The sequence below is a fragment of the Pelodiscus sinensis genome, chromosome 6 (genome assembly GCF_049634645.1).
Source record: "Pelodiscus sinensis isolate JC-2024 chromosome 6, ASM4963464v1, whole genome shotgun sequence".
In the NCBI taxonomy this organism is placed as follows: Eukaryota; Metazoa; Chordata; order Testudines; family Trionychidae; genus Pelodiscus; species Pelodiscus sinensis.
Window position 1 is genome coordinate 72,629,816 of NC_134716.1, and position 25,281 is coordinate 72,655,096.

Genomic DNA, 25,281 nt, shown 5'->3' on the forward strand with positions numbered 1-25,281 from the left:
TGGAGTGTCTTTCTCCTTCTCAGTCAGAGTCCACGTCCATGAGGATTTGGGTTTTTTTTCTTTTCTTCCCACTTGTGTGTGGCCCCAGACTGGTTTTTCTGTCGGTCAGCAGCCTCTGATTTAAAAAGGTTTCCTCATCTTGACCTAGAGCTAAGAACAGACATCTGCCCAGACCGATCTGCCCAGACCCAGTGAGATCCAATTAGCACATATTTAGTAAGCTGGACCTGACATTTTCTTTTGTTAGAGAATATGCATAGGAAGGAAGAACCAAAATGGAAAGATGCCTTTAGCAAAAACATGTACAACTTCTGTGAAAACATCAATTAACATTTCTTGGGCACTTTTAAAAAAATATTAAACACTGTTAGTAGCTCTAGAGTCTAAGGGAGCAGAAGAAGCAAGAAAAAAAGAGGGGACACAAACTCTTGTCAAACTCCTATGTATATTGACTTTAGACATCATGTGATGTGGGATTGAAATGTCAGAAATGTTCAAAATGCATTTTAAAATGTGCAAGTTATGGCTGACTGAAAATATTTATAAATAAGGGATTGAATAAGTGTTTACTACTGTGCTCATTTATGACAGACAAGTAAGCAATGGGATATCCTTTAGAACAGTAAAATGGCAAATTTTTAAAAAAAAATCTATAATTTTAATCAAAAGTTTGTTTCAGTCATTGAAATTCTGTTATTGCTGCTTACAAACATTAAAGTCAATCAAAACATCAGTAGCCTGCAAGATCAATATTTTTAATATGTTTGCATTGCAGTGCTGCAGATTTTTGGCTAATGGATCGCACCCATATTGATTTCCATGGGAAATGTTAGTCTGATACTGAAATAATTAAAAAAAAAAGCCAGGGATTATTGGTTTGGAATTTTGAGGGAGATAGAAGTATAAAAATTGGTTATTGACTAAATTGCTTGGGGTGAATGAACCTTGGGCACTTGCAATAAACTTGTAGCTGAGAGTCATTACTGAATACTACCTTAGTCCCTTAAACCTAAAATCAGTCAATAACCTATTATAACAATGCAAATTGTGGTGAACTAACATACTTGGCGTGTTAGAATAACAGTCTCTCAAGGCAGCAGGATACTCATAAACATCTACATACTTGTCTTGCTAATAAATATCTACTGAAAGGTAGATATCAATAATTAATTTTGAAATAAAAGTACTGAATTTATGTTAATATAACTGTTAATGTAAAATTTTAAAGTAACTTTAAGAAAGAAATAGTAGGGGTATTAAAAAGAATAAAATTATAGCACAGTATTATATAGATATTATTGCGATAAACAAACAAGCATGTACAATATTATTCTGCTGTGGGACAAACGTCAGATGGATCCTATTGTTTTTCTCCTATGTGGAGATAAAAATGTCTGGCTGGTTCTCAGGCATGTGGAAAGAACATAAGAAAATAGGACACAAGGTCTCCTTAAGATAGTTCCAAAGTATGACTATGACACCAAATTATGATTCTCTTATTTGTTTAGTCTTTGGTTTGGATTCAAGGATTTTATTAATGATAATTTATTTAGCAATACCACTCTGTCCTAAATAGGACTTGTCTGCTCAGTGGGCTAATGCACACTAAGGGAATATGATTGCTAACATGCACTAAGGTTTTACTCGCCATTTGGTCAGCGTAGATAGTGTTGGTGTATAGTAAAGGTTCCCTGGTGTGTTTTAATATAATACCATTTCAAACAACACTATGTTAAAGCACATTACAGAACCGGTATGCACATCAGTAGGGCCTACGCAGACCAATTAATGTACATGTTAGTACACTTTAGAAACCACTTCCCTTGAGGGAACATTACCCTACTGTGAAGACATGCCCTGAATCTACCCAGCAAATAAGAACCACAACTGGAACTGGAACTTAGGATATCCTATCTTATATTCTGAGGTGGCTTTCTATATAGTGTGACACAGCTCCTAATTTCACTCAGTAAGTCCTGTGCTTCTGGGTAGTGGTAGGCTGAGTTATCTCTCTTCCCTTTTGGGGAAAACAGCAACTCCCAGTCTAATTGCTCACCTCAGTGGCTTACTATAGCTCTCAGCCTAACCTGTTTGCTTCTGGGGCAAGCTTTAGTCAGATTTAGCCACAGTCCTCATTAGCATATCAGGGGCAGGAAAGGGAGGAGAAAAATTTCTGAGTCTGTAATGGCCTCTTTGCACGTGGAGGCAATAAGACTAGATTTCTTAACTCAGTCTCTCCCCTCTAGGGGAGGTTTAGCTCCTTTTGACTTCTGGGGCCCAAAAGGGCTGTTTCTCAGGTAGCCTTCTCTCCTTCGTATCTGCAGGGTTCGCTCCTGGTACCTGACAGCATCTCCTGCAATACATTGTCCTCCCACCACTCCTGGTATGTGCCACTAAACTGACTAAAGAGGTTTTTAACCAGTTACAGCTGGTCCTTGATTACCTGCTGGAGTCCCAATCAAATCTTAACAGTCTCAGCTGGTTCTAGAAGGTTCTAGATTGTTTCCAGGTGTCTTAATTAATCTAACTGTCTCAGATGGTTCTAACAGTTTCTTGATTGCCTCCAGGTGTTTTAATTGCCCTGTCTCCACTGATTAATGCAAGTTCTTGATTGATTCCAGGTGTCTTAATTAACTTGGGATAGACGTTGTTTCGTTACCAGGGAAACAGGGATTTATTTAATCTGGGGCTAATATACCTGCTTTCTGTTACTTTCTTCTAGCCATCTGGCCTTGACCTCATCACGATAGCAAATCTTCCAAACCTCTATGCTCTTTAATATGCCCTTCAAAGCCACTCTACCATATCTATCATCCTGACCAAATGGTTTTGCTCACCTGGCCTATTTAATCCATTCTATGGATAGACCACAAATGCAACCATAAATATTGACCCTAAGATGCTTATCTAACATAATACTATAGTTTCTCCTATCATTTATGTTCTAATGTGATTCATCCCACCATAAAAACTCTGTTATCTTGATGTTGCACATCTATTTGTGGTATCAGTGTCATGTCAAAATAAAACATAAACATTTCCTAAGTCCATTTCCCCCATAAATGACTGAATTGATTTACATACATTCACCACCAGGAATTACAAACTCAGACTCATTGTTAATGTTTACAGAAACATCTAAGCAAAGAGATACCTTTTGCTTCCTGAAATAAAAGTGCTGTGATAACAGATTCCCAGTGGGAGTCAAATCCAAAACTTGGGGCCTACCACTGAGAAGTTCTGTTATTTCCCCTTGCTTAGTTCCAACCTTAGGACTAATAGCTGAAAAGCCCCCTAAAAGAAGGAGCTGAAATGGTCAAGTTATCCAGTAGAAATTATTTTACATGAATATGAATAACTATAAATATTTATCAAATTTATATTAAATACATTGATAGCTTATTGCTAAAGATATTAGTAGGAAGATGGATGGTATATAGATTGTGATTCCAATTTCCTAATTGGTTGTTTTAAGATTTTATTGAAAAAAAAAAGTTTTCTGTTTTACTTAACAAGGAATATGGCATTTTTACATCAATAGAAGATGAGAATAGAGTACATCACAATCACTGTGCGTAAAACTAGAGTGAATGCATGGAATATGTTATACAGTAAAAACTGTGTTAACCAGCAATTTACCAACCAAAAAGCTTTAGAAACAGGCATTTTTAAACTGATGCCAAAGCTAATTATCTCTGCTGAAGCTGTTTGGGACCCAAGAATTTCTGAAGGCAATCAGACTACTCTGACATTAGCTAAGAAAGCCATGGGCCTTGGCCCTAAGCTATTCTTTCTATTTGTATCTGCCTTTGTGATCAATTAGTGTCTTCCTTGATGTCTTGTCCTATGTTTATCTTAAAATATTAACACCATCCTACCATTATGGCATACAAAATAACAGTAAAAAGCAAAGGAGAATAGCATAAGAAAGTTGTGTTGACATGAAAAGAGAAAATAGATGCAGAAAATAGATAGATACCTGTACAACTGTTGTTCTTGAAAAGAGGCAAGAATAGTAATGTTTTGATGCAAAAGTACACGGTGTTCCATTGATAAGTATAACTTTAAATTAACAGGAATTTTTGACTAACCAACATCCTCCATCATTCCAGGTGGTAAATCCTTTAGTGTATACTGAACTTTGCATAAATTGTGTGGACCATGGCTTCTCTGATTTGTTTCCCCGTTTAGCCAGCTATGGGTGTTAACAGGAAGATTGCCACATGTTTATAGGGAGTCAGAGGAATGAGGTCTTTGGGGAAGAATAAACAACAAGGTTTAGATTTCTCTCAATATATTTGTGAATGGCATCCATTGTATGTTGGAGGTCATCTATTTATTAATTCTTTGAGTCTTTTTATTTCTGCATAATTTATGCCTCCCAAATTTACTCAAGACATTTATTTAGCACCAATGCAACCTTCATTTGCAGTGTCAGTTGAAACTGGATTGCAATAAAAATAAGTAAGTTCCAGCAATTGGCAATGCAGTCTGTGGCATCTAAGTGGAGTCTGTTTACTTCACTAAGGCCTGGTCTACACTACATTGGAAAGTCGAAATAAGAAGTAACTCATAAGTATCTTACATCGCGTTTTCATGCTGTCCGCACAGTGGGGGGGCAATGGGAGCAAATGTTCCCGTCAACTTCCCTTACTTCTCATGAGGAGCAGGAGTACTAGCACTGATAGGGGCATCCTTTCGGTTCGATCCAGTGGATCTATACTACACCTGCTAAATCGAACCCCAGAAGATCGACTGCAGCAGTATTGATCTTCTGCCTATTGTAGAAGTGCCCTAATTTTTTTGCAGGCACAGAAAGTCCCTGTGCATTTTAAATTTCAGGATTTGGCCTAATTTTGCATTTTTTAAAGTTACACTTTCCCTTTGGGAATTCTGTGGAGCGGCCAATGTGTTGGAGGGAACATTGCTGTTGATAGTCATGATAGTGCCTGTAGTGGGAAGATTATGTGTCCCTGGCGGAGGCTGATGGAATTGAAAATGATTGGCATGCCAGTGGAAGGTTACTTTCCACCTGGTCATGGTGAAGTAGCTGGAGTCCCTTAATTGTGTATTCCCAGACTTTCTAATGCTGGAGGATTTATAGGTGCATGATAAAAAGGACTAAAATATGCCTCTTTCTCCTGTTTCCCACAGTCAAATTTAGCTGAAAAGCAGTCAGGCTGTTTCAAAGTGTTACCAAGTGCTGGAATTGGGTTACAGAAGGAAGCTGCAGTTTTCATTAGAAGCAACTTTGTTGTCTTCTGAGTTTCTTGAATTTTAATTATCTTTCTTAAATGCTGATAGATCTAGTAATGATTTTTCCATGAAAAGCTTTTTGTTAAAAAGGGGAAGGGATTACATCAAATGTGGAATTTTTTTGCAAAAAAAATTTTTTATGGGAAAACATCTTTTTATTTTCAATAAATGATTCATTTCAAACTTATGATAAAATGTTAACACTACTAGTAATATGGAGAAGATATTTTTTAAAAAATTCTCCTTCATTTTCTCTTGTAACTTTTTAAACTTTTGCCTAATTAAAGAAAAAGGGAAAAGCAAGACCAGGTTTTCACACACACACATTGCCTCAGATTTTTAACTTTCCTCACAATTTTTGAATAAAAAAAGTAAAGAAATGTTTAAAATTAAGAGGAAATAAGATTTTTCTCATCAAAGCAAAACAATCTGAATTCAAACAATAATGTTGATGTTTTGAGTTTGAGTATGTAAGAAAAGAGCATTTCTTGATGGTCACAAATGATCACAAATGGAAAATAAAGTGAAAGAAGTGGGAACAAGTTCTGGCTGAAGGAAACAGTTAGTAAATAGGATTAAGATATTGAAAGAAGTGGTGTTGCAAGCCCATAGACAAGTTTGGTAATGACAGGATAAGATTACATGCTGTGCCTTTTGGGCTTTGTCCATGTGGAATCATTTCCCACCATAATTAATCCCTAAGGCCTGGTTCTATACTGAAAGGGAAACTTGACTTAAGATACACAACTACATTAATTACGTAGCTAGAGTCAAAGGATTTTAAATCGTGTTTTGGAATCATGCACACAGGGGAAGTCGATGGGAGCACATGCTCCCATCTACTTCTCTTACTCCTCATGAGGAACAGGACTACTAGTGCTGATGGGAACACCCTCTCAGTTCAAATTAGCGTGTCTTCACTAGACCTGCTAATTCAAACCCCAGAAGATCGACTGCAGCAGCTTCTATCTTTTCTGTAGTGTCAATAAGCCCTTATAGAAATAATGTTCCAGAATAAAAGTAATTGTATTCCAGAATAATTACTCCACGTCCAAAGGAAAGTGACTATTCTAGAACAGAATTGGGTTTCGTTCTGAAATGATGTCCGCATCGAAGAGTTATACCAGAATATTAAAACTATACTGGAATACTGATAGCAAAATAGTTCTCACTATAGCTATGAAGGGAAAATTCTCCCTTGAATACAAGGCCTTATAACAAACATTGGCAAACTTTTTGAGCTGAAGGACACATCAGCATATGGAAATTGTATGGCAGGCCATGAATGCTCACAAAATTGCATTGGGGTTCAGGCAGGGGTTTGGGCCCTCGGGTGGAGCCAAAAATGAGTTCATGTTGCAGGCGGGGGCTCCAGACTGGATCCAAGTGGTTCAAAGGATAGGAGGGGGCTCTAGTTTGGTGCAGGGGGTTGGAATATGGTGAGGCTTCAGCTGGGGCATGAGGGCCTGGGGTGGGGCAGGTGCTGTGAATGATGGGTTTGGGGTACAGAAGGATACTCAGGGCTGGGATTGAGGGGTTCAGAGGGCAGTAGATAGATCAGGTCTGGGGCAGGGAGTTGGGGCATGGGAACAGGCTGGGGTTCAGAGTGTGGCCTGCACTTACCACAAGCAATTTACAGGGACTGCAGCATGTCCTCATCTGGCTCCTACATGGCGGTGCAACCAGGTGGCTCAGTGTGCTGCCCCATGGTCAAAAGGGGCTGCCCCTGCATCTCCCATTGGTCACAGTTCCCAGCCAATGAACCTTGGGAACCAGAGCCTTCATGCTGCCCCAATGCATAGGAGCTAGAAGAGGAACATGCTGCTGCTTCTGGGAGCCACACAGAATCCATGGAGTCCCTACCCTACTCTTCAAGGGATCTCAAGGGCCAGATAAAAATGGCTGATTGACCAGATGTGACCTATAAGCTGTAGTTTGCCCTACCTGAGAATCTCAGAACAGAATTTGCAACCTGGGATAGTGGAATTAAGACTTTGGATCTTTTGATTCTGGATGGCTTCTGAGACTAGAGTAGCCCTTGACATAATTTAGAAGACAGCTCCTAAGCCTAAGTTATGGTAGCCTTTGTGGCTGCCCAAAATCCCCTAATCACCCTCCCTGTCCCCATGCCAGAGCTTGTGGACTGATCCCTGCAGCTGGCAGCCTTTAGTTTCTATGCCAGGAGTATTTTCCAGTGACTGGATCCAAGGCTTTTGGAACCCTTTTATGCTGCTTTGGCTACTTTACCCAATGTGAAAGGGCCAGAGAGGGAATGAATATCTCATCCAGGGAAGGCAATTGTGAATTAGATTTAGACATGAAAAGTTGTCAGTGAAAGTGATGGGAATAATACAGTCATGTTTCCTGGAGTGATAGTATAGCATGGCCACAAAATTCTAAACACAAATTCCCGCACACTGAGTTGAGACTATAACCAATATGTGGAGTATATATCAAAGAGTATTACAGGGTTTTAGCTACCTGTCTTGCCTTGATTTTAATGGGCATCATGTGGCTTAAATTTTTAAGCAGTGCTGTAAAGATTTAGATGATATGCACTTCAGTTTGAGACACTACATAAAATCACAGTTTGGGTGCATGGTATAATAGCCATCATTTTCTGAATGTCCCCACCATTAATTTGGGAGCTGTACATAGCAGATGAGCTAAACATGATTATGTTTCAGCAGAACAGATAATAGAAGCTACATTGACTTCAGGATGAAAATATCTTCTTACATTTAAGACTCTTGAAAGACCAGCAAAATTCTGTTTCCCACAGAGTAAATCATGTACCTCACCATGAATCCAATGTACATATCTTAAATATATAATCCAATTTTATATAAAAGACAAAACCTTTACTCTGCAAATATACTCCCTCTCACATTCTGTATGCTCAAATAGATTAATCATATGTGATAACATCAAGTTTTGTTGTTTAGGAAGGGTGTTGTAATGTCTGTATTACTTACGAGGGAAGAAATTATGGGTGAGCTATTCAGGTTATTCCAAGATAGTGCCAATAAAATCTTTAAACCACAACACAACATCACATTTTGCATGTGCCACACATGAGATGGTATCATGAGCTTTTGTGAGAAAAGTGGACTGTGCCCACGAAAGCTCATGATACCATCTACATGTTTTGTTAGTCTGTAAAGTGCTACCAGACCATATGTTTTTTTTCTGTAACAGGCTAACTTGGCTAACCCCTGAAGCTCCACCTATAAAAGTAGTTGCCTGAGTGTATGGGCCCTTAGTTACCATGAATCTAACTATATGTGGCTTTGGTGAAACCTTAAAAACCTGTGAAAATGACTATACTGAAAAAGCTCTCCACTGTAAATTTCAATATCTCAGGACCCTGTTGAAATGCTATATTCCATCTTCTATTCAGTACAGGTTGAATCTCTCTAGTCCAGCACCCTCGGGACCTGATCAGTGCTGAACCAGAGAATTTGCCATGGGTTGTCAATATTGTTTAGAAGCATTACCAACACTACTGCTTCCTGGATTCTTAGAAGACATTTATGAGTAAAGAAGAGCTAAATAAGAGCACAGTAGACTGAGAGCCAGGATGGGTGGCTGTAAGCAAACTTGATGGAACTGTGGAAAACTTGGCCACAGCCATGATAAGCGGATACCTGGCTAACTAAAACCATGCTGGACCTCAGATGTTGCTGGACCAGAGAGTGCAGGACTAAAGAGGTTCAACCTGTAGTAATATATTGGCTTCTTCAGCATTAGCATAAGATAATATGATTGTCTTGGGTAAAGTTGCAGAAGATAATTATTTCCAGTGATATAGTTTCCACTCATTATAAAACCTGAATATAGCCTATAAAATTGGGGTCCACACTGCATTGGTTTGGTAAGATTTTAATTATTGTATAAGAATTTAGCAGGGTGGGGTCTTTTGTTTATTTAAAAGAAGAATCTTTTAAAAATTCTTTTACTAAAATGCAGAAAAATATTTATATGATTTTACAGGAAAAGGTTTTCAGAAAATGGAATTTACAGCATAGGTGTGATTCAGTAAATCACCTACAGCTCAATCCTATGAGTTGCTGCCTGCACTCTTTATCTCCCATTGGAGTGAATATAAGTTGAGGGTCCTGAGCAGCTTTCAGGAATGATGACTCAGGCATTTAAATAAAGATAAGCGTGTGCTTAAAAACTTTGCTGAATTGAGAGATATAGGGCTACATTTTCAAAAATTGCATGTGCATGTGAGTGCAAAATAGGTAATTCTATATTTAATTTCCCGTTTCCCATTATATCATGTAGTGGCCTAGCTACTTGGTACATGCAATTTATGCACATATATTTGAAACTTAGCCTTATAAATAATATGGTTCTAAAATATTGAAATTATATGGGGTCACTTTGTGTTGTAGTAGCAATATGCAAAAGAAAAATCAGCTTCAACGACAACAAAAATAATTATTTTCTAATATTACCTGAATATTCTTCTCTTTAAGCTGAAAATACATAGGGAAAAAATGAATCACTAGAGCATAGGTTTCCAAACTGGGGGCGTGCCCCCCGGGGGACATGAAGAAGTTCCAGGGAGGGGGCGTGAGGCGACCCAGCCTCCTCCGCCATCAAGTTTTGCTGCCCCGCTCAGTTCCTTTTTTTGGAAATTCTGGGGGGTGAGGGTGGGGGCGGGGGCATGAGGGTTTTTCAAAAATCAAAAAAGGAGGCGTGATGCCAGAAAGTTTGGGAACCACCGCACTAGAGTAACACTTCTTGAGTACCTTCTGTAAACTTTTTAAAAGTTAATTACTGATAACTAAAAGAAATAAGAAATATTTATTGTGATTATGTAAGAACATAATAATTCAAAAATGCCAGCAGGGATACAGGTGTTAGAATTACATCACATGTTTATTTTTATGACACTTGCTTTCTGTTGTAATGGAAAGAAATTGATTCCAAATGTGTTTTCTTGACCCCCTACTCCATACACGTTAGAGCCTAACCTTAAATGATGTTTCTACAGTCTCGGCTGTATTTACAGTAATTATATGCATAATGTAGCATATTATTGTCCGGACTTCCTGTTTAATCAGTACAGAGCTTCTTACAAGTGCAGCTGAAAAGGGCAAACAAAATTAAAGCTTTATATACCAAAACAAGTTTGATTTGCTAAGCTCCCAGCATTCCAAAGTACACAAATTTGTTCCACTAAGTTTTGCGATGGCTTGCAGATGGGCAATGATTAATCAGAGAGCTAACTGTGAAGTAGTTTGCAATTAAACTGGAAAGCTCTGAAGCATGCTAATTGAATCAGAAAATTAGAGACACTGAACAGTAATTGGCTATTTCTCATGCAGCAGGTGCCAGGCCACTCATCTGTGGAACAAGGTATTTAAGGCACATTAGCACTAGTAAAAATATTTCTTGATATGGAACAGTTAGATTTTCTGCTCATTTTCACCATGGATGTCAAAACATACAGCTGTGATGTCTAGTGCTAACAATTCACATTTTAAGAGTTTCACTAAGGTAAACGTATGGGAGACTGAAATTGGGGTTCACTGGAACCTCACTAGTTCATTCTCACAAAGAAACCCATTATAAACAACTGAATTTTGTCAAAAAGTACGTACATAAATGAACAAAAATTCATGACTAGATGTACTTTGTTGCTTTATTTGTAGCAGCTAGTTTTAATTATTGATTACAATGCTCCATGATGTGCTAATAAGTGGGCTGTGATATACTGCTGTCTGGTCCAGTAACTAGGGCATAGTATAGAGAGCTGGACTATGGCTATTGACTGGCTCTGTCAGTCAAACACTGGGCAAGTTATGCATCTCTTTGTGCCTAGGTTTCCACATTTAATCCCCCTTTTCCCCCACCATCCCTTTTGTTCTGCCTTTTGAGACCTGCCCATGGAAAAGTGATATATAAGTACTAAATAATATTAACATAAGATTTCACTAACATATTCTGCTACTAAATCTTTGTTGAAAAGTGAGGAAACTGCCTATTTGTATTATTTATAAAGTGTACAGATTAATGGAGTATGGGTTAGTGAGGTCTGCTGATTTGTATTAATACAGTCATTTTTGTTTCATTTTTCTGCAGATTTAAAAATGTGTAAATTTTTAGTTGAATATTAGTTCAAGCCATCAACAGCATAAATCTAATACTGCTGTGAGCTTAGTAGATGCATAAAGCCAATTCATATCATGCCTCAGCATGAGTTTATATCTTCTAATTAGTACCACCACTTTATAGAGAGAGCACATGCTATGAAAGTTTGTTTGTCGTGCCAACAGGGACTAGAACATGTACAGTAGTTTTTCTCTGGTAGAATGATAGTGCTGTATGAGCACAAAAGACTTGTAACCTAAGCAGTAGGTAATCAGGAAAGAATGTGATTTAATAAGTGCAATTGTGGGGAGTTATTATAAAGATATAACCATCTTCAAATTAACTTGGGTGGGGCACATAATTTCTTCCTGCATACCTAATTAGAGTGTAGTATTCTTATTAGAAAGTGGCATAAAAGTATTAAAATAGAAATTCACTGCCTCATACTACTCTGACTGTTTAGAAGTAGAATATTACAGTATTCAAATGCTAATCATATCATTTAGCAGATGACTGCAGAAAGTAGCATATTTGAACTGAAAGACATAAATTATAAATTGTAAACAGTGCATGGGGGATATGTTATAACTGTGTCTCATTTAAATTAAGGCAGGGAGTTTTCTCTGAAGCAGATTATGTGCCTTCATTAAGTTTTAAAGTCTCCTTCATAATGTTTTATTAAGATCACTTGGCAACATGCTACCAAAATTGGGTTTTATCAGTACAGAATAATGGAAAAAAGACTGCAGTAGTGTTGTGTGCTGTGTACTTTATATCTTTAAATGTTGTTTACACACTTTCCAACTAAATTATAGCATACACACCTCTGTGATTCTTCCCTTTCATTCCCCTCCCCTCAACATTTTTTAAAAAAATGATGGTTTTGCTTTCTTTACTCGAAAGTGGTTCCAAAACATTTACATGATCAATGTTTGTTGCTCGAGGGGTAAAGTTTGCTCTTCCATGGACAAGTGAGAACATATTGATCATTTTATTCTATTTGCTATTTCTAAATTCAATATACCTCTTGAGTCGATAAGCAAGATCTAGAGCATATTCTTTTTTTGTGTATATGTGCCTGCTTGTAGCTTGTTCTCAAGATCCAAGATACATTTTTGATTAATCACGAATGCTCTGGGGTCATGGAGAGCAAATGTGTTTGTGGAGTGTCAGCTGATGCTGTCAGATAAATGTCTTAAGCTTAGCCAGGGTTCATGCCCCAGCTTTAGGCTGTGCCAAATGTCTCCCCTTGTTGAGGAAGATAACAGCTACACTGGAGGCGACTGAGCTGTTTGTTCACTGAAAGGGCTGACCTTGCCATATGGGGCTACAATCAGGTGAAATAAATAGCATAAATGTTTTAATTGAAACTTTACAAATCTTAACTTTTAAATCTTACTTATACTTAAGACAAATGAGTTAGTATTCATTTGCTATCCTATTCATTTATCACCTTTATTTTTCTTGTAGCTACATGGTTAAAGTGTTGCCTAGTAAATTCCTTAGCACATAATTACTACTCTTGCTATTAGCAGACTTTAATACTATCAGTATATTTTAAGGAATCAGATAAGACATTAGACCAAGTATGTTTTTACATTAAACTACTCTGGGCCCATTACCAAAGAGGGGGAAATCATCACAAAGAGAAATGAAATTGAAAGTTCTGATATGAAGACTTCCATAGATCAGATCAGATTTTCATTTGAATGTTTTATAATCTGGGTATTTAGCTTGGAGAAGGGACACAGAAGGTAATGACACTCAGCTGTGCACCCTTTTGTCTTTAGAAGACTTGTTTAATCGAATCTACCTCGTTTATAGTAATTTGTCTTCTATTACTAGACAGAGGTTATAAATAAGAAATAGTGACACAACTGCTAAGCTAACACCTGGAGAACACTTTGTACCAAGGCTGTCTGTTTTGTAGTGCTAAAGGCAAAACGATGGAGCTTATGGTGGGGTATAAATAAGTGAAAGCTCTCTGGGCTATGTGTGGGCATTTTTTGTAAAACAGTTAAAATCAGTGCCTCCCTCTCCTCTCCTTTCCTCCTCTTCCCACTATCTTAGCCCAGTGTATTGTTTGCTCCTGAGATGGTGATCTACTTTTTCTTTCCTCTCAAGAAGTTCTTGCTGTCATGGGTAAATCATCAAGACTAATTGGACACAATAATGCTGTAAAATTTGGAAAAAAAGAAACAACACAGCTGTCATGAACTCCCACCAGATCTCATGGAAATGAGATATTTTTAATATTTTATGCTGAACACAAAATATCTTGAGGAAATGGCTTTATATTCTGTATCCCAAAACAGAACCATCAGTGTCAAATGAGTAATGCTGCTTAAACAGCCATATAAATGGTTCTATTTTAATTCTTCTAATTGTTTTTGCAATATAGATTGTGTTTAATAAATTAAAAGAAACTTTAGTGAGGAACAATAGAAGTATGGAAGGTATATATGCAATCATATCTGAAGCCTGATATGCAACTTGATACAGGACAGAAATGCTACCATTCTTCTGAGTCTTGCCAACAGACAAAACGTCCTAGTTCCAATAAGACATTTTCACCTAACATCTAAATCAAATTAATTGGAAGGTTTTTTGCACTTGAACTGTGCTCTAGAAGCTTTTGCCCTAAATTAACTTAATCTGCCTTAAAAGAATATTAGATGCTAAAGTTTAAATCCATATTCTTCTACTTTGTGATATCTATTAATGACTAATTGTTTTCAGCTTGCATAATTTATGTGTCTGGCAGGTTTAAGAGGACCAGGTGTATATGTGTGTGTGTAAGAGACAGAAGTTTTACAAACTGTTAAATGAAATAGATTTTTAACCATTTTATAGATGAATTACTTTTGAATTTGTTTGTCCTTGATAATGCACACCTTAACAAAACAATCATGTTAAATTTTAGAAATTTGAATAGAAATGTACATTTCTGAGCTAGTTAAATTATGTTTTTATTTAATACTTTAAAATTGATTTAGAAGTTATCTGACCTTACACAAGTTCATTAACTAGCTGTATTCTTATTAAGGAAAGTAATATCTCCTACCTGAAGTGTTTTAAACTATTTATCCAGTATGACTTTTTTGGCCCTTCCATCAGAAAATACACCTCCTTTTTGACAATGGTTTCACGGCATTTGGTGCTACTGATGATTCATCCACCATTTCTATATTTACGCTCTCTCCCTAGGACAGCTGCCAATTACAGTTGACCATGGTGCTTATTTTCAGCTTCACTACTTCTTATAAATTAAGTAGTGTTGTCATGTTGGAGACATATTTGAGAAAGGACTCGGGACAGTCATTTACCAGATTGGGGGAGAGGCTCTGTATGTTGTAGAAATGACCCATAGGTTTCTGAGCAGGTGGTGATAACTAAAATATGGACAAAACACTGTGTACTATCCAATTCACAATAGCCATATGTGTCAGCTTTGGATAAAATTGTCACTGCCCTCCAGCTCAACTGATTTGGAAAAGCAGATTGAGAGAGGTGACTGAAGAAGTACGATTATGGTCAGAATTAAAACAAGGAATCAAGTCAAATCTTTGTCAGTGTTAGCACATCCTTGGTATATATATTGTGATAGACATTCTGCATCCCAAACAGCCTTAGGCTTAGGTGTCTCTTGCATGTATCCCTTACAAGTTAGAATCTCTTCAGATATGAAATATACAGATTGGTCTGTCCAATGTATGGCTCCAATTCTGTGCTGTCATTCCTTTCTGTTCCTGTCCTGTTTATCTCTCTCCACTCCCACCTCCAATTTATAGACTAATTCTAAATAATCATGTATTTTTTTAGCAGCTGATAAATAAATCCATGCACAGATAAGAATAGCAGATATCCCATGGAAATAATATAGGTCCCTGCTTTTATTTTGAGTACCTTTGTTACTGTAAAAGAGGAAAGCTTGTTTGAGAATTTGCAAAGTCAACTCAGAAAACCATTTGTCTAAACAGTATTTACTTTCTTTTCACAAAAAGAATCAGGAAGTTAGAGTTGAAACATGGTTGAATCTTGCCCATGGAATTTACAGCACAAATATTTTTGTTTCCAATGCTTAAAAAGGTCTCAGGGTGCATTCAGAAGCACATTGGCACTTTCTGGGGCTGGTTTAATGATAAAGTCACAATTCTTAGAGAGCAAGGGTTATTTTTTAACACCATGGCTTTTCCAACCACACGTGTATGCACTCAAATACTTAAAACAATTCTCATCAGATCCAAGCCTTATCAAAGAAGTGATAGAATGGTTTGTGGGGAACTACTGGGGTCTGAGATGGGTAATTGGGTAAATCTGTTTCAGCAGAAGATAAATGATAGGGCAAAGGATAGGAAGTAGTTTTTGTAATCATCCAACTAGGCTTCCTAATCCATTGAGAATCTATGTTAGGAAGTAAAATCTTTTTAGTTACATGCAAATAATGGTGTTAAAACTTTCAAAAATAGTTCATTTTATTCCTGTTTAAAGACTGAATATGATTTTGAGAACATAATTCTGTTTATTTCACCTGTTGATTTTCATAATAGAGCGGTCACCCTCCCCTTTAAATAACGGCATCAGCTCAGGGATCTGAGACCCTTGTGCCTAAAAGTTCATGGTCTGCTTCCCTTGTAATTTCGGCTTAATTCTGTTCTTCACTGATTTTGAGCTAAGGTGCCTATAAATCAGAATATGATTTTAATGTTGGCTACAAGAGGCATGGATCTTTGTCTTTCAGCACAATGGTCAAGACAATAAATCTATTCTATTACTATAATAGAAGTAGGCACTTTTGAAAAATGAAGATAACTGTCTTCTGTAACACAAAAGATCCTAATAAAATTAACTTTTCCCAGGAACTCAGAAAACAATACAGAACTGAATTTGAAAGTCCCAAATAAGTGTCAATCAAAATAAGTGCATAGAGGAGGCATCTGGTTGATTCAGCAGAAGTATGTGGGATCTATATCCTGCTTGAGCTTCCCACCTGAGATCTTTGATGCAGTCTTCCTTCTAGAGAAGAAAGAAAAAGAAAGCTGAGAGCTTATCTTCAGCTAGATAAAGCAAAAGAAGACAAAGAAAGAACACGTGTTGAAAGGTTGGACAGAAAATTATTTAGGTGTGATGGGGTGGATGGGACTGCTTGTAATGGATTAGGATTGAAATACAATTTTATCTGGGACAGATAGTGAGGATTTAACCTGTTCCTAATTGGACACAGAATGGCAGCCTTTGTTTTGTTTGGTGGGACAAGTTCAGAGCCCCTATTAATGACTGTAGAGGAGATCTCTTGCAAGAGCTGGGAGGGTTTAAGTAATCACTATAAATAAGTAACCAAACAACTTAGCACTGTGCTGTAGAGATAGGTTTACCTTGCTTTATGATGCAGAGTTGAGTAAAGACTTAAGGATCTTTTACGAGATTGGAGCAAAAAGTTTGGCCTCTTGCTTTCAGCCATAAATTTACAGATACAGCTTCTCTTCCTCACCTCTTAACTATAACTTTGAATTAGCCACATTAGGTGAAAATGTATTGCTTTGTTGTCAGGCACCATTAGTTACTTGGAATTCCTAGGCCACCCTGGCACCACTAAGAGTACATCTTGCCTTTTCTAAGGATGGGCACCTTAGCACATTTGGCAAGAGACAGACTTTTCCCTATATGCTTCTTTCTGTGTGTACCCTACTTGCCTGTCTTCCAGATTGAGATACACCAACACCTTTAGATGGAATCACACTTTGTCAGCTCCCTTCCACAATAATCCAGCCTGTTGTACAATCCTGTTCCTTGAGATTCATTTCTGTTTCTGTCCTAAAAGGTCCTTGTGGACATTTAAAAATTGTTCAGATATTTCCCCTAAATCACGGTGGGGACCAAGGCCATCAAGGTTCCAATTCTGCACACTCTGCTTTGCAGGAGAGAGGCTTAGAGGAAAGAATGAAGAACAAATTAATATCCTCATGTGTCCCAGTGGTATCACAGTCTCAGAAATGCTTGAGTCAGACAAAAAAGCCTTCATGTGATGCATCATCAAGGAAGTCCACAGGTGTAATGCACTCCTTATTCCCAGCATAGCTGGTCTCCTGTCATAAAGAATCAAAAGCTTAGGCCTGGGAAGGAGTTTGAGTCTGCAGACTCTTATAAAACAGTGACATGTTCTTCTTCAAGCAGCATCCTCCCTCTGACAGTGAACCAATGGGGGAACTGAGCCAGGCTTGTAACTGAAATAGCTATGGCAGGTACTTGCTTCCATCTTCACTAGAAAGCTGGGACAAGCCTGTAGACGACAAGAGGAAACAGGACACAAGACTGACTTTTGCATGCAGCTGGCATTATCTAGAGTCAGGTGAAAAAAATCAGTCAGGCACTAAGGTGTTTATTTTATAGGGGAAGAAGATTGTAAGCTATTGGGGCAAGACCTTTTAGATGCCATTGACTAAGTTAACACAAACCAACCTGCGGTATTGTTTTCCCATGCACAAATATCTCACAAGGAGAAACTGTATTTTACATTTGATTTTTACCTTAGCTTTGAAATTCCATTAATGACTTAAATTTAGAGATTCAAATGAAACATTTTTCAATGCAGAGTTGCTTATAATAATTATGTAAATGTTGTAAATTGATTAAGTCTTTGTAGTGATGTGTTAGCTCATTGCAACATGTTTATCTGTAGTATAATTGACACTGTAACAGTATGACACTAGAGGTATCAATATATTTCTTAGAGCTCATTTGGCTTCTCCAAAACACCACGTAGTCCAAAAATCACTAGCATCCAGTCAAGTAATGCTCTTAAACATTTAGCAGACAAGTAAACTAAGATCTGATATAAGTTTATATTGTTACTAAATCTAACAGTGTATCCAGCAGCCTGTGTAGTTATTCTTCACGCTACATATATCACATTGTAAGTATTGGAACAATTAGATTCAGCAGGCCTCGTTATACCAGAAGATACATGGCTACATCTCTCAAAGATAACAGAAATCTTTTGGAAGAGCAAAATTGATTTTTTGTTTTGAAATCACAAGATAGTTGTAGCTTTGAGAAATATGTTCTCCTTTATTTAAAAATTGAGATTAAAAATGTTAATTGGAAACATTTTTGTTAAGGACTATGAGTCAGATTTATCAGAGTGGGTATAATTGTATGGAAAAGAAAATTTTGTTACAACTGTTTTAGTTAGTTTGAACAACAGCTGAGTTTTTGTGATTTTTATTTTAAATCTCAAAAGCTCACCTCTTTTTATAAACTTGCATATAACTGCAATCATTCAAACTATTTGGTTTATTTTTCTCTCTAAATTTAAATGTTTTTATTTTTGCTGTTATTAAATTAAAACACTTCAACAATTAGTAAGACATGATCTGTGCCCTGAAGCGCTTACAATCTAGGAGCCAAATTCTGAGACATGATCTCACTTCTTTGTACAGAGAATATATCACACAATGGAATAAAGAAAAGGGCAATAGCTAATGGAATGAGAGTTACCAGGGAGCAGTGGCAGGGGGGGAAACAGAATACAGGCAAATATCTATATCTATCTCCGAAAATGGTTCCACGTGGTGATCACTGACAAGAAGCACTGCCTCCAGAAAGGCCTATTGAGGATGTGAAAGGATAGGAAGTAAGAAGTGACAGGATAGAGAGAGCAACTTATCATTCCACATGAGGTAAGAAAAAGATATAGGGTATATCTAGACTACAGAGTTTTGTTGGAAAAACAGCTGTTTTTCCGACAAAACGTGATGAATGTCCACACTGAAATTGCATTCTTCCACAAGAGAATTGAAAGAACAGAGGGGTTTTGCAGCATTGGTAATCCTCATTCTACAAGGAAGAAGCCTTTTTGTGAAAGCGCTCTTTTGCAAAAAGGTATGTATGGACGGGGAAGAGGGAGTTCTTTCGGAAGAAGGGGAAAGAGGAAAAAAGCACAGGTGTCCTAGTGGCCATTCCGTCCACAGCAATCACAGCTTACATGCGAGAGAGCATCCATTCAGTCTGGACGCTATCTTTCGGAAGAAGTTTTTTCAGATCTTTTCTGAAAGAAGTCTGCAGTCTAGACATAGCTATAGTGTGAGGTGTCTCTGACTTCTGAAATTTCAGTCCATTTTTTGGCACTGGTAACATGCTGTTCACTTCATCCTTCCATTATGATACTGCATAGAAAATCTTCCAAGCCATCATCAACATGTATTTTGCAGCATGTGGAACATTATCTTCTTGACAAAGAAAAACATTATACTAACTGTAGAAATCAGGTATGTATCTGCCTTTGGATTGTAAAAGTAGTGTTTTGCCTAGCTTATTAAGTAGAAATGGTTCTGGCTTCTGCCCTTTGATTATTTAACAAACTCGTATATTCCCTTACCTAACCTCTCTTACCCTGGGGGGAAATAATTAGGAACTGTGGTTATGAAATTGTAGGACCTGCCCTCATTACCAGAGCTCGCTGAGCCGCGGTGAGCCCCACTCGCCAGCCACGCGGTTCAGCATGCTGCGCATGCGCTGATTGCGCTGCGACGCTGTGCCGGGCTATAATCTACTTGGTGAGTAGATTACCTTAATTGTCGAGCCCTGCTCATTACCATGTGATTTCAATTGGAAACAAATATCGTTTTATCTTTTTCAGGAGGCTTTCATGTTGTAACATTTCTGCCTAATTTTTCTCATGAATAATTTTTGAGTTACATTTTATCATTGGCTACCATATTTCACTGCATAGCAACTATTTTATAAGCAAGATATATGGCATATCCTTTGTCACATAAGCTAACTGTATATAGCATAAATAGAAACTAGATGAAAGAATCATGGGATGTTCACATCGTTAAACTGTAGGTTGAATTCTTTAACAATATTCACTCAAGTATCTTGTGTAATCTTCTATCAGGATTGTATCTCCATTTCAGTTTGTAGGACATTACCTGTTTTGAATAGGATAAAGATTCATTGTTACTGTCAGTCCTGTTTCAGGCTAAATATTCATTTAGTCCTTTGTGGCTGCCATTTTTATCAGGCGTTTGGAACAGCTTCTCTTTGCTGATCTGCCATTTTCCAACATATCACTGTTTCACTTGTATGATTTCTGGTGAGACAAGCTCAGACCTGGCTGCTTTTCTCTCAGTAACAGAGAAAAGAAATGTCTCTGGTGCCGACTCTGCAGAGAAAGTTGATTCATGTGTAAATTATCAGTTGGCCTTTATTTGCTCGGCCTGTGGAGAGTACACATGCAGATAAAAGGCTCGGTGGGTCAGGGCTGAGTGTGTGCAGGTTTCTCCAGTGGCCACAATGACAGTGTTAGAATTGTTGTCAAAGATTATCAGACAGACTGTGATGTCTTATCATTATTTACTTACAGTTTAGTGTGTAAAATACATTTCAACAAGCAGCGAGTTTTTATAACAATGAGCAAAGTGTACCTCATAGCTGTATATTATTATTATTATTTTATTATTGTGTATGTATTTATTTATTAATCAGCCTTCTGTTTCAGGATTTTTAAACATCTGTATAGATTCATGGGCTGATGGTACTTATGTCTGTATACAAAAAAAAATCTGTGTTTACTTCATGAGTTACATTTAGCGAAAACAAGCTGCAGTCTTGCTTAACCTTGCAAAATGGTGCTGCCTAAGTATCAACAAACCATGTCTGAGATCACATGTAAAAGAAATGGGTAGAGAGGTGTTTGCTTTGGTTTCTACTGAAACTGTTTGAAAGTTTCGTTTCTATGTGTAAAATTTCTAGTAATGGCATTAAGTGGCTTTGGAATGCTTTTAAATATCCAATGTTGTGTCTCATTTAATAAGGTAGTTACAGTATATTTGTCTATTTTACAACTACATTTGTATTGCCGTATAATGTGTGCAGCAGCTGGGAACTGTGTAGGGGCGGCAGAAAGTTATTTGATCTTCAAAATCAGTTACCTGTCACTCAATTGCCTTTCATTGAAACATAATCAAGAATCATTATGGGCCTATTAGCAGCTCAGATGTAAGTGCATTTTAAATGACATTGTCAGAACTCCAGTTATCCTCAGAAAAGTAAAGCCATTAAAGTACAACTGTCTGGTAGTTTCATGAGGTAAATCATAAATCAGGCAGAGTACTAAGCTTGTGAAATGTAAATTCAAGACCCATAGGATTTGATCCATCAGGTCAACTTCGATTTAGACATTTCGGGCAATCCTGCCATTGAATAACCACTAGACAAGGTCATCTCTGCCCAAGTGTTACTGTTAGATTATCTACATTTGCAACAGTGTTCTGAGCTTTTAAAAAAAAATCTTGTGGTATAAAGCAAGTACTGCAAATTGTTTAAAAACATAAAATTAAACCACCCAGAAGGGGTTTTAGGATATAATTTGTTGCACACCAGGCTTAAGTCTCCCTTGATAATATTTTCCCTTTTCAGTGTTATTAGTGACATTACATGTCTTGTGTATAATATTGCTTTAGCTGCTCTGAGCTGCTTTACTTGCTTAATTTAGAAAATTTTTCACTTAAAATGTTCTGATACTAATGTTTTGCAACTCATTTCATATCCCTTGGCACACTTTGAATTTGTTATTTAAATTTCCTTTTTTAAAATTTCCAACTTCATATCAGAATCTTTGTTCCCTTTATCCCCTTTCAGGGCAAGGGAACTAGGTAGGTTTGAATTCCATCAGGAAGCCAATTTCTTCTTTCTCTGCTTTGGAATAGTAAGAGGGGAACGTAAAAATATGCTTGGTAAGGAGCAACATACCTGCTTGTGGGGATGGTTAAAAGTGTTTCCTGCTCCAGGCTGGTTGTGGATTCTACCATAATATCAATGTTTATGCTACAGGTTGTGCAACCTATGAAAAATGTAAATGTTCAGTCTCCTGAAGTCCTTTCGCGTCAGTGGACCATTAGTCATATGGGAAGCTATGCAAATGAGTAGCACTGGACAGGGACCTCAAGAAACCTGGTTCCATTCCCAGCTCTGCTGTCGGTTTCATGTGTGACCTTGGGAAAATTAATTTCACCTCTCTCTCCCTCAGCTTTTCCATCTGTAAAACTGAGATAATGATACTTTATAAAGTGCTTTGAGATCTCTTGGTGAAAGATAATACATGGGTATTATTAGGCATAAAACACTTCGAGAGCCCTGTTTGGAAAGCAGTATATTTCATTAATAATACTTCAAGTTGAGAAGGACTTTTGGCTGATTTGTAAAGTTTTTTAAAGGTTGGGTTTTGTTTGTTTGATCAGGTTTTGAGTTTTGTTTTATTTTGCCCTGCATATTCTGTAGGCTTGGCTTGCCTTCAAGAATTATATACTAGTTAAGGACAGAGTCAGGTTCTGTAAAGAGAATTGGGACCAGAATGATAGGACTTTAACATCAAGCCCAGAGAGAGGCACCCCCATTAGAACCCAAATTCCTGATGCAAGAAAAAGGAAGGTTTACGATTTTATTCACAGGCCAAAACCCAATGGTCGGAACTAAAATTAGCACCCATTGGAAAAATGCCAATTATGGTAATGTAAAAATTAAGAAAAGCAACTTAGTGAGGTAACAGGTATCAATAGCAATGAATTCTTCAGCTGAATAAATCTTTATTTAATTGTATTGATAGAAGCTATGGCCATAGTTAACACTTGTGTGCTGTTTTTAAATGGTAGACCTAGGAGCGTAGTAACACACTTCCTGAAATATATGTTGATAATTTGAATCTGTAGAACATTCAGATAAGTTACCAGGTATTTAATTTTAATATCAACCTGTTTACACAGAAACCAAACTGAAGTATTTGGCAGTTATCTATGTATACAAATATGTTTCACATATATTAATATGGAACATAGTACACAAATATACCCTTAACTTAATACAAGCAACAACATCATGTGGCAGTTTTTCCTAAGAATATATTTTATGCATCTGTGAGATGTGCATGATATAATTATATGACAAAAATATTTTAAGGTAGAGAACAGATTTGTTTATGTCTATAATAATGTACTTATCAGTGTAACTGAACTCAAATGAAGTATTATTACTTACATTGTGCCATAAATATATATTATGTTGTGCGATAAGGGGACTATGCAAAATGACACAGTAGGAAGTAGCAATGCTAAAATAAATCTTTGTCCCAAAGAACATATCGTCTAAAGACATAAGTGAGTACTATACATTATGGTACTGATCAAAGGGAGACTAGAGTACACTTAATACAACATGTAATTTTTTTCAGTAAGCTGCCTTGCTTAATTTTACAGGTGGATGAACTGAGGCAATGTGAGGTCATATGACTTACATAAAGTTAAACATTGGGCCAGAGTTTGAGATGGTTTAGGTATGCAATAGTGCATGCAAAATGGGCATGAGATCAAATGCCTAATTTGTGAGTGTAGTGTGACGGACCGGGCCGTGTCTGGGCACAGCTGAGGGCGTCCGCTCAGGGTGAATTGCTCAAATCCGGGGCTCATTACAGCCCCCAGACTGGTGACCTCTCCAAACCGGCCACAAACCAGTCCCACAGAGCGCTTCAGCTGCCTGCCTGAAGCCTCCCGAGCAAAACCCCTCCTACACCCCAGCAATATCCGTGCCTCAGATGGCCCTGGGCCTCATACACAGGTATGATCCTAGCACCCAATCCCACCTACCCCGAACAAGTTCTGTCCGGTTCCAAGAAACCAGCCACAAATCCCTGGTCAATTTACCCTTTGGACCTTACCCACAAATCACGCTTGGCCAATCCTTTAGCATCTAACATCTAAAGTTTATTATTACAATAAAGAAAAGCATGAGAATAAGGTTGTTAAAGAATAGTACATTACATGCACCGAATCTCCCAGTTCTCGATGCAGGCTCTAGCAAAGATGTTACAGCTGCTGGTTTAAAAGTCCTTGTTGTGCATCCTAGGATCAGGATGGGTCCACAGTTCTTCCGGGCTCTTCGATCCCTGCAATGCTGCCTCTGGGATGAAGTGCTGAGCTGAAGACCAAGATGGCGTCGACCACATGGCCCCCCTTTTATACCATTTTCTGGGGACAACACCCCCACCTATGGGTGCAGCAGCGATCTGGCTGCTCCCCTCAAAATCCAGTAAGGTGACATGTAGTTACTGTGATTCTGAGTACAAACAGGTAAATTCATTGATTACAAATTACCCATTTGCAAATCTAATTGGCCAGTGTACACATACAATTGTAATTAGACAATTAAAAAGTGTACACTATTTATTTATTTATTTGATTTATTTAAATATTTTTTCCCCCGCCTTTCTATTTAAAATATTCAAGGTGGATAATTTGAATCAAATATTCACTAAAGACCACATCCTTGGATCCAATTGAGCCATGCATTGCACAGGATATAAAAGAAAGAAGTGGGAAGGCAAAGATGGTATAGGGCAGTTTACCTCACTAAAAGTATGTCTACACTATAGAGAAAATTGATGCTCTGGAGGTCGATCTTCTAGCATTTGTGTTTAATGTAGACTTGCAACTCGAACACTGAGGGCAGACCCCGCTGGCGTCCTGTACTCCTTATTCTGTGAGTAATAAGGGAAGCCAATGGGAGCATGTGCTCCCATTGGTCTCCCATAGTGTAGATCAGGGGTCGGCAACCTTTCTGAAGAGGTGTGCTAAGATTTAACCTTCCTGCCCTAGTCCATGCTGCTTTCCCAGGAGGGGCTCTCTCCACTGCATTCCCTGCTTGGTCTCCTGCCCTAGGCTCCGCTCCACTCTGGCTTTTCCTGTGGGGAGGAGAGGAGCAGCGTGCTTGTGCTTTCCCAGAAGTCAGATATGGCATGGAGCCTCAGGGCTACTCCCCTCCCCCACAGGAAGCTGGCACTGGCTTCAATTTTGCAGGGGGGGGGGGAGGGAGGAGCATGATGCTGGATCACCAGCATGGGCTGGAATCAGGGTGGCTTCGGGGTAC

General features: G+C 37.8%; 1 protein-coding gene across 3 annotated transcripts in view; it reads left to right on the forward strand.

Annotated features, from left to right (window-relative positions):
- The window catches only part of ARB2A (ARB2 cotranscriptional regulator A), a 340,644-nt gene that overhangs the window by 284,680 nt on the left and 30,683 nt on the right, over positions 1-25,281 (forward strand). Inside the window, exon 11 of one of the 3 annotated variants that reach the window (XM_075932155.1) lies at positions 2,325-2,383. The exons of the other annotated variants lie outside the window; for them this stretch is intronic. Coding sequence (XP_075788270.1) covers positions 2,325-2,344 — 20 coding nt within the window. The 3' untranslated portion in view covers positions 2,345-2,383. The remainder of the gene's footprint in view (positions 1-2,324; positions 2,384-25,281) is intronic. 3 annotated transcript variants of the gene reach the window in all.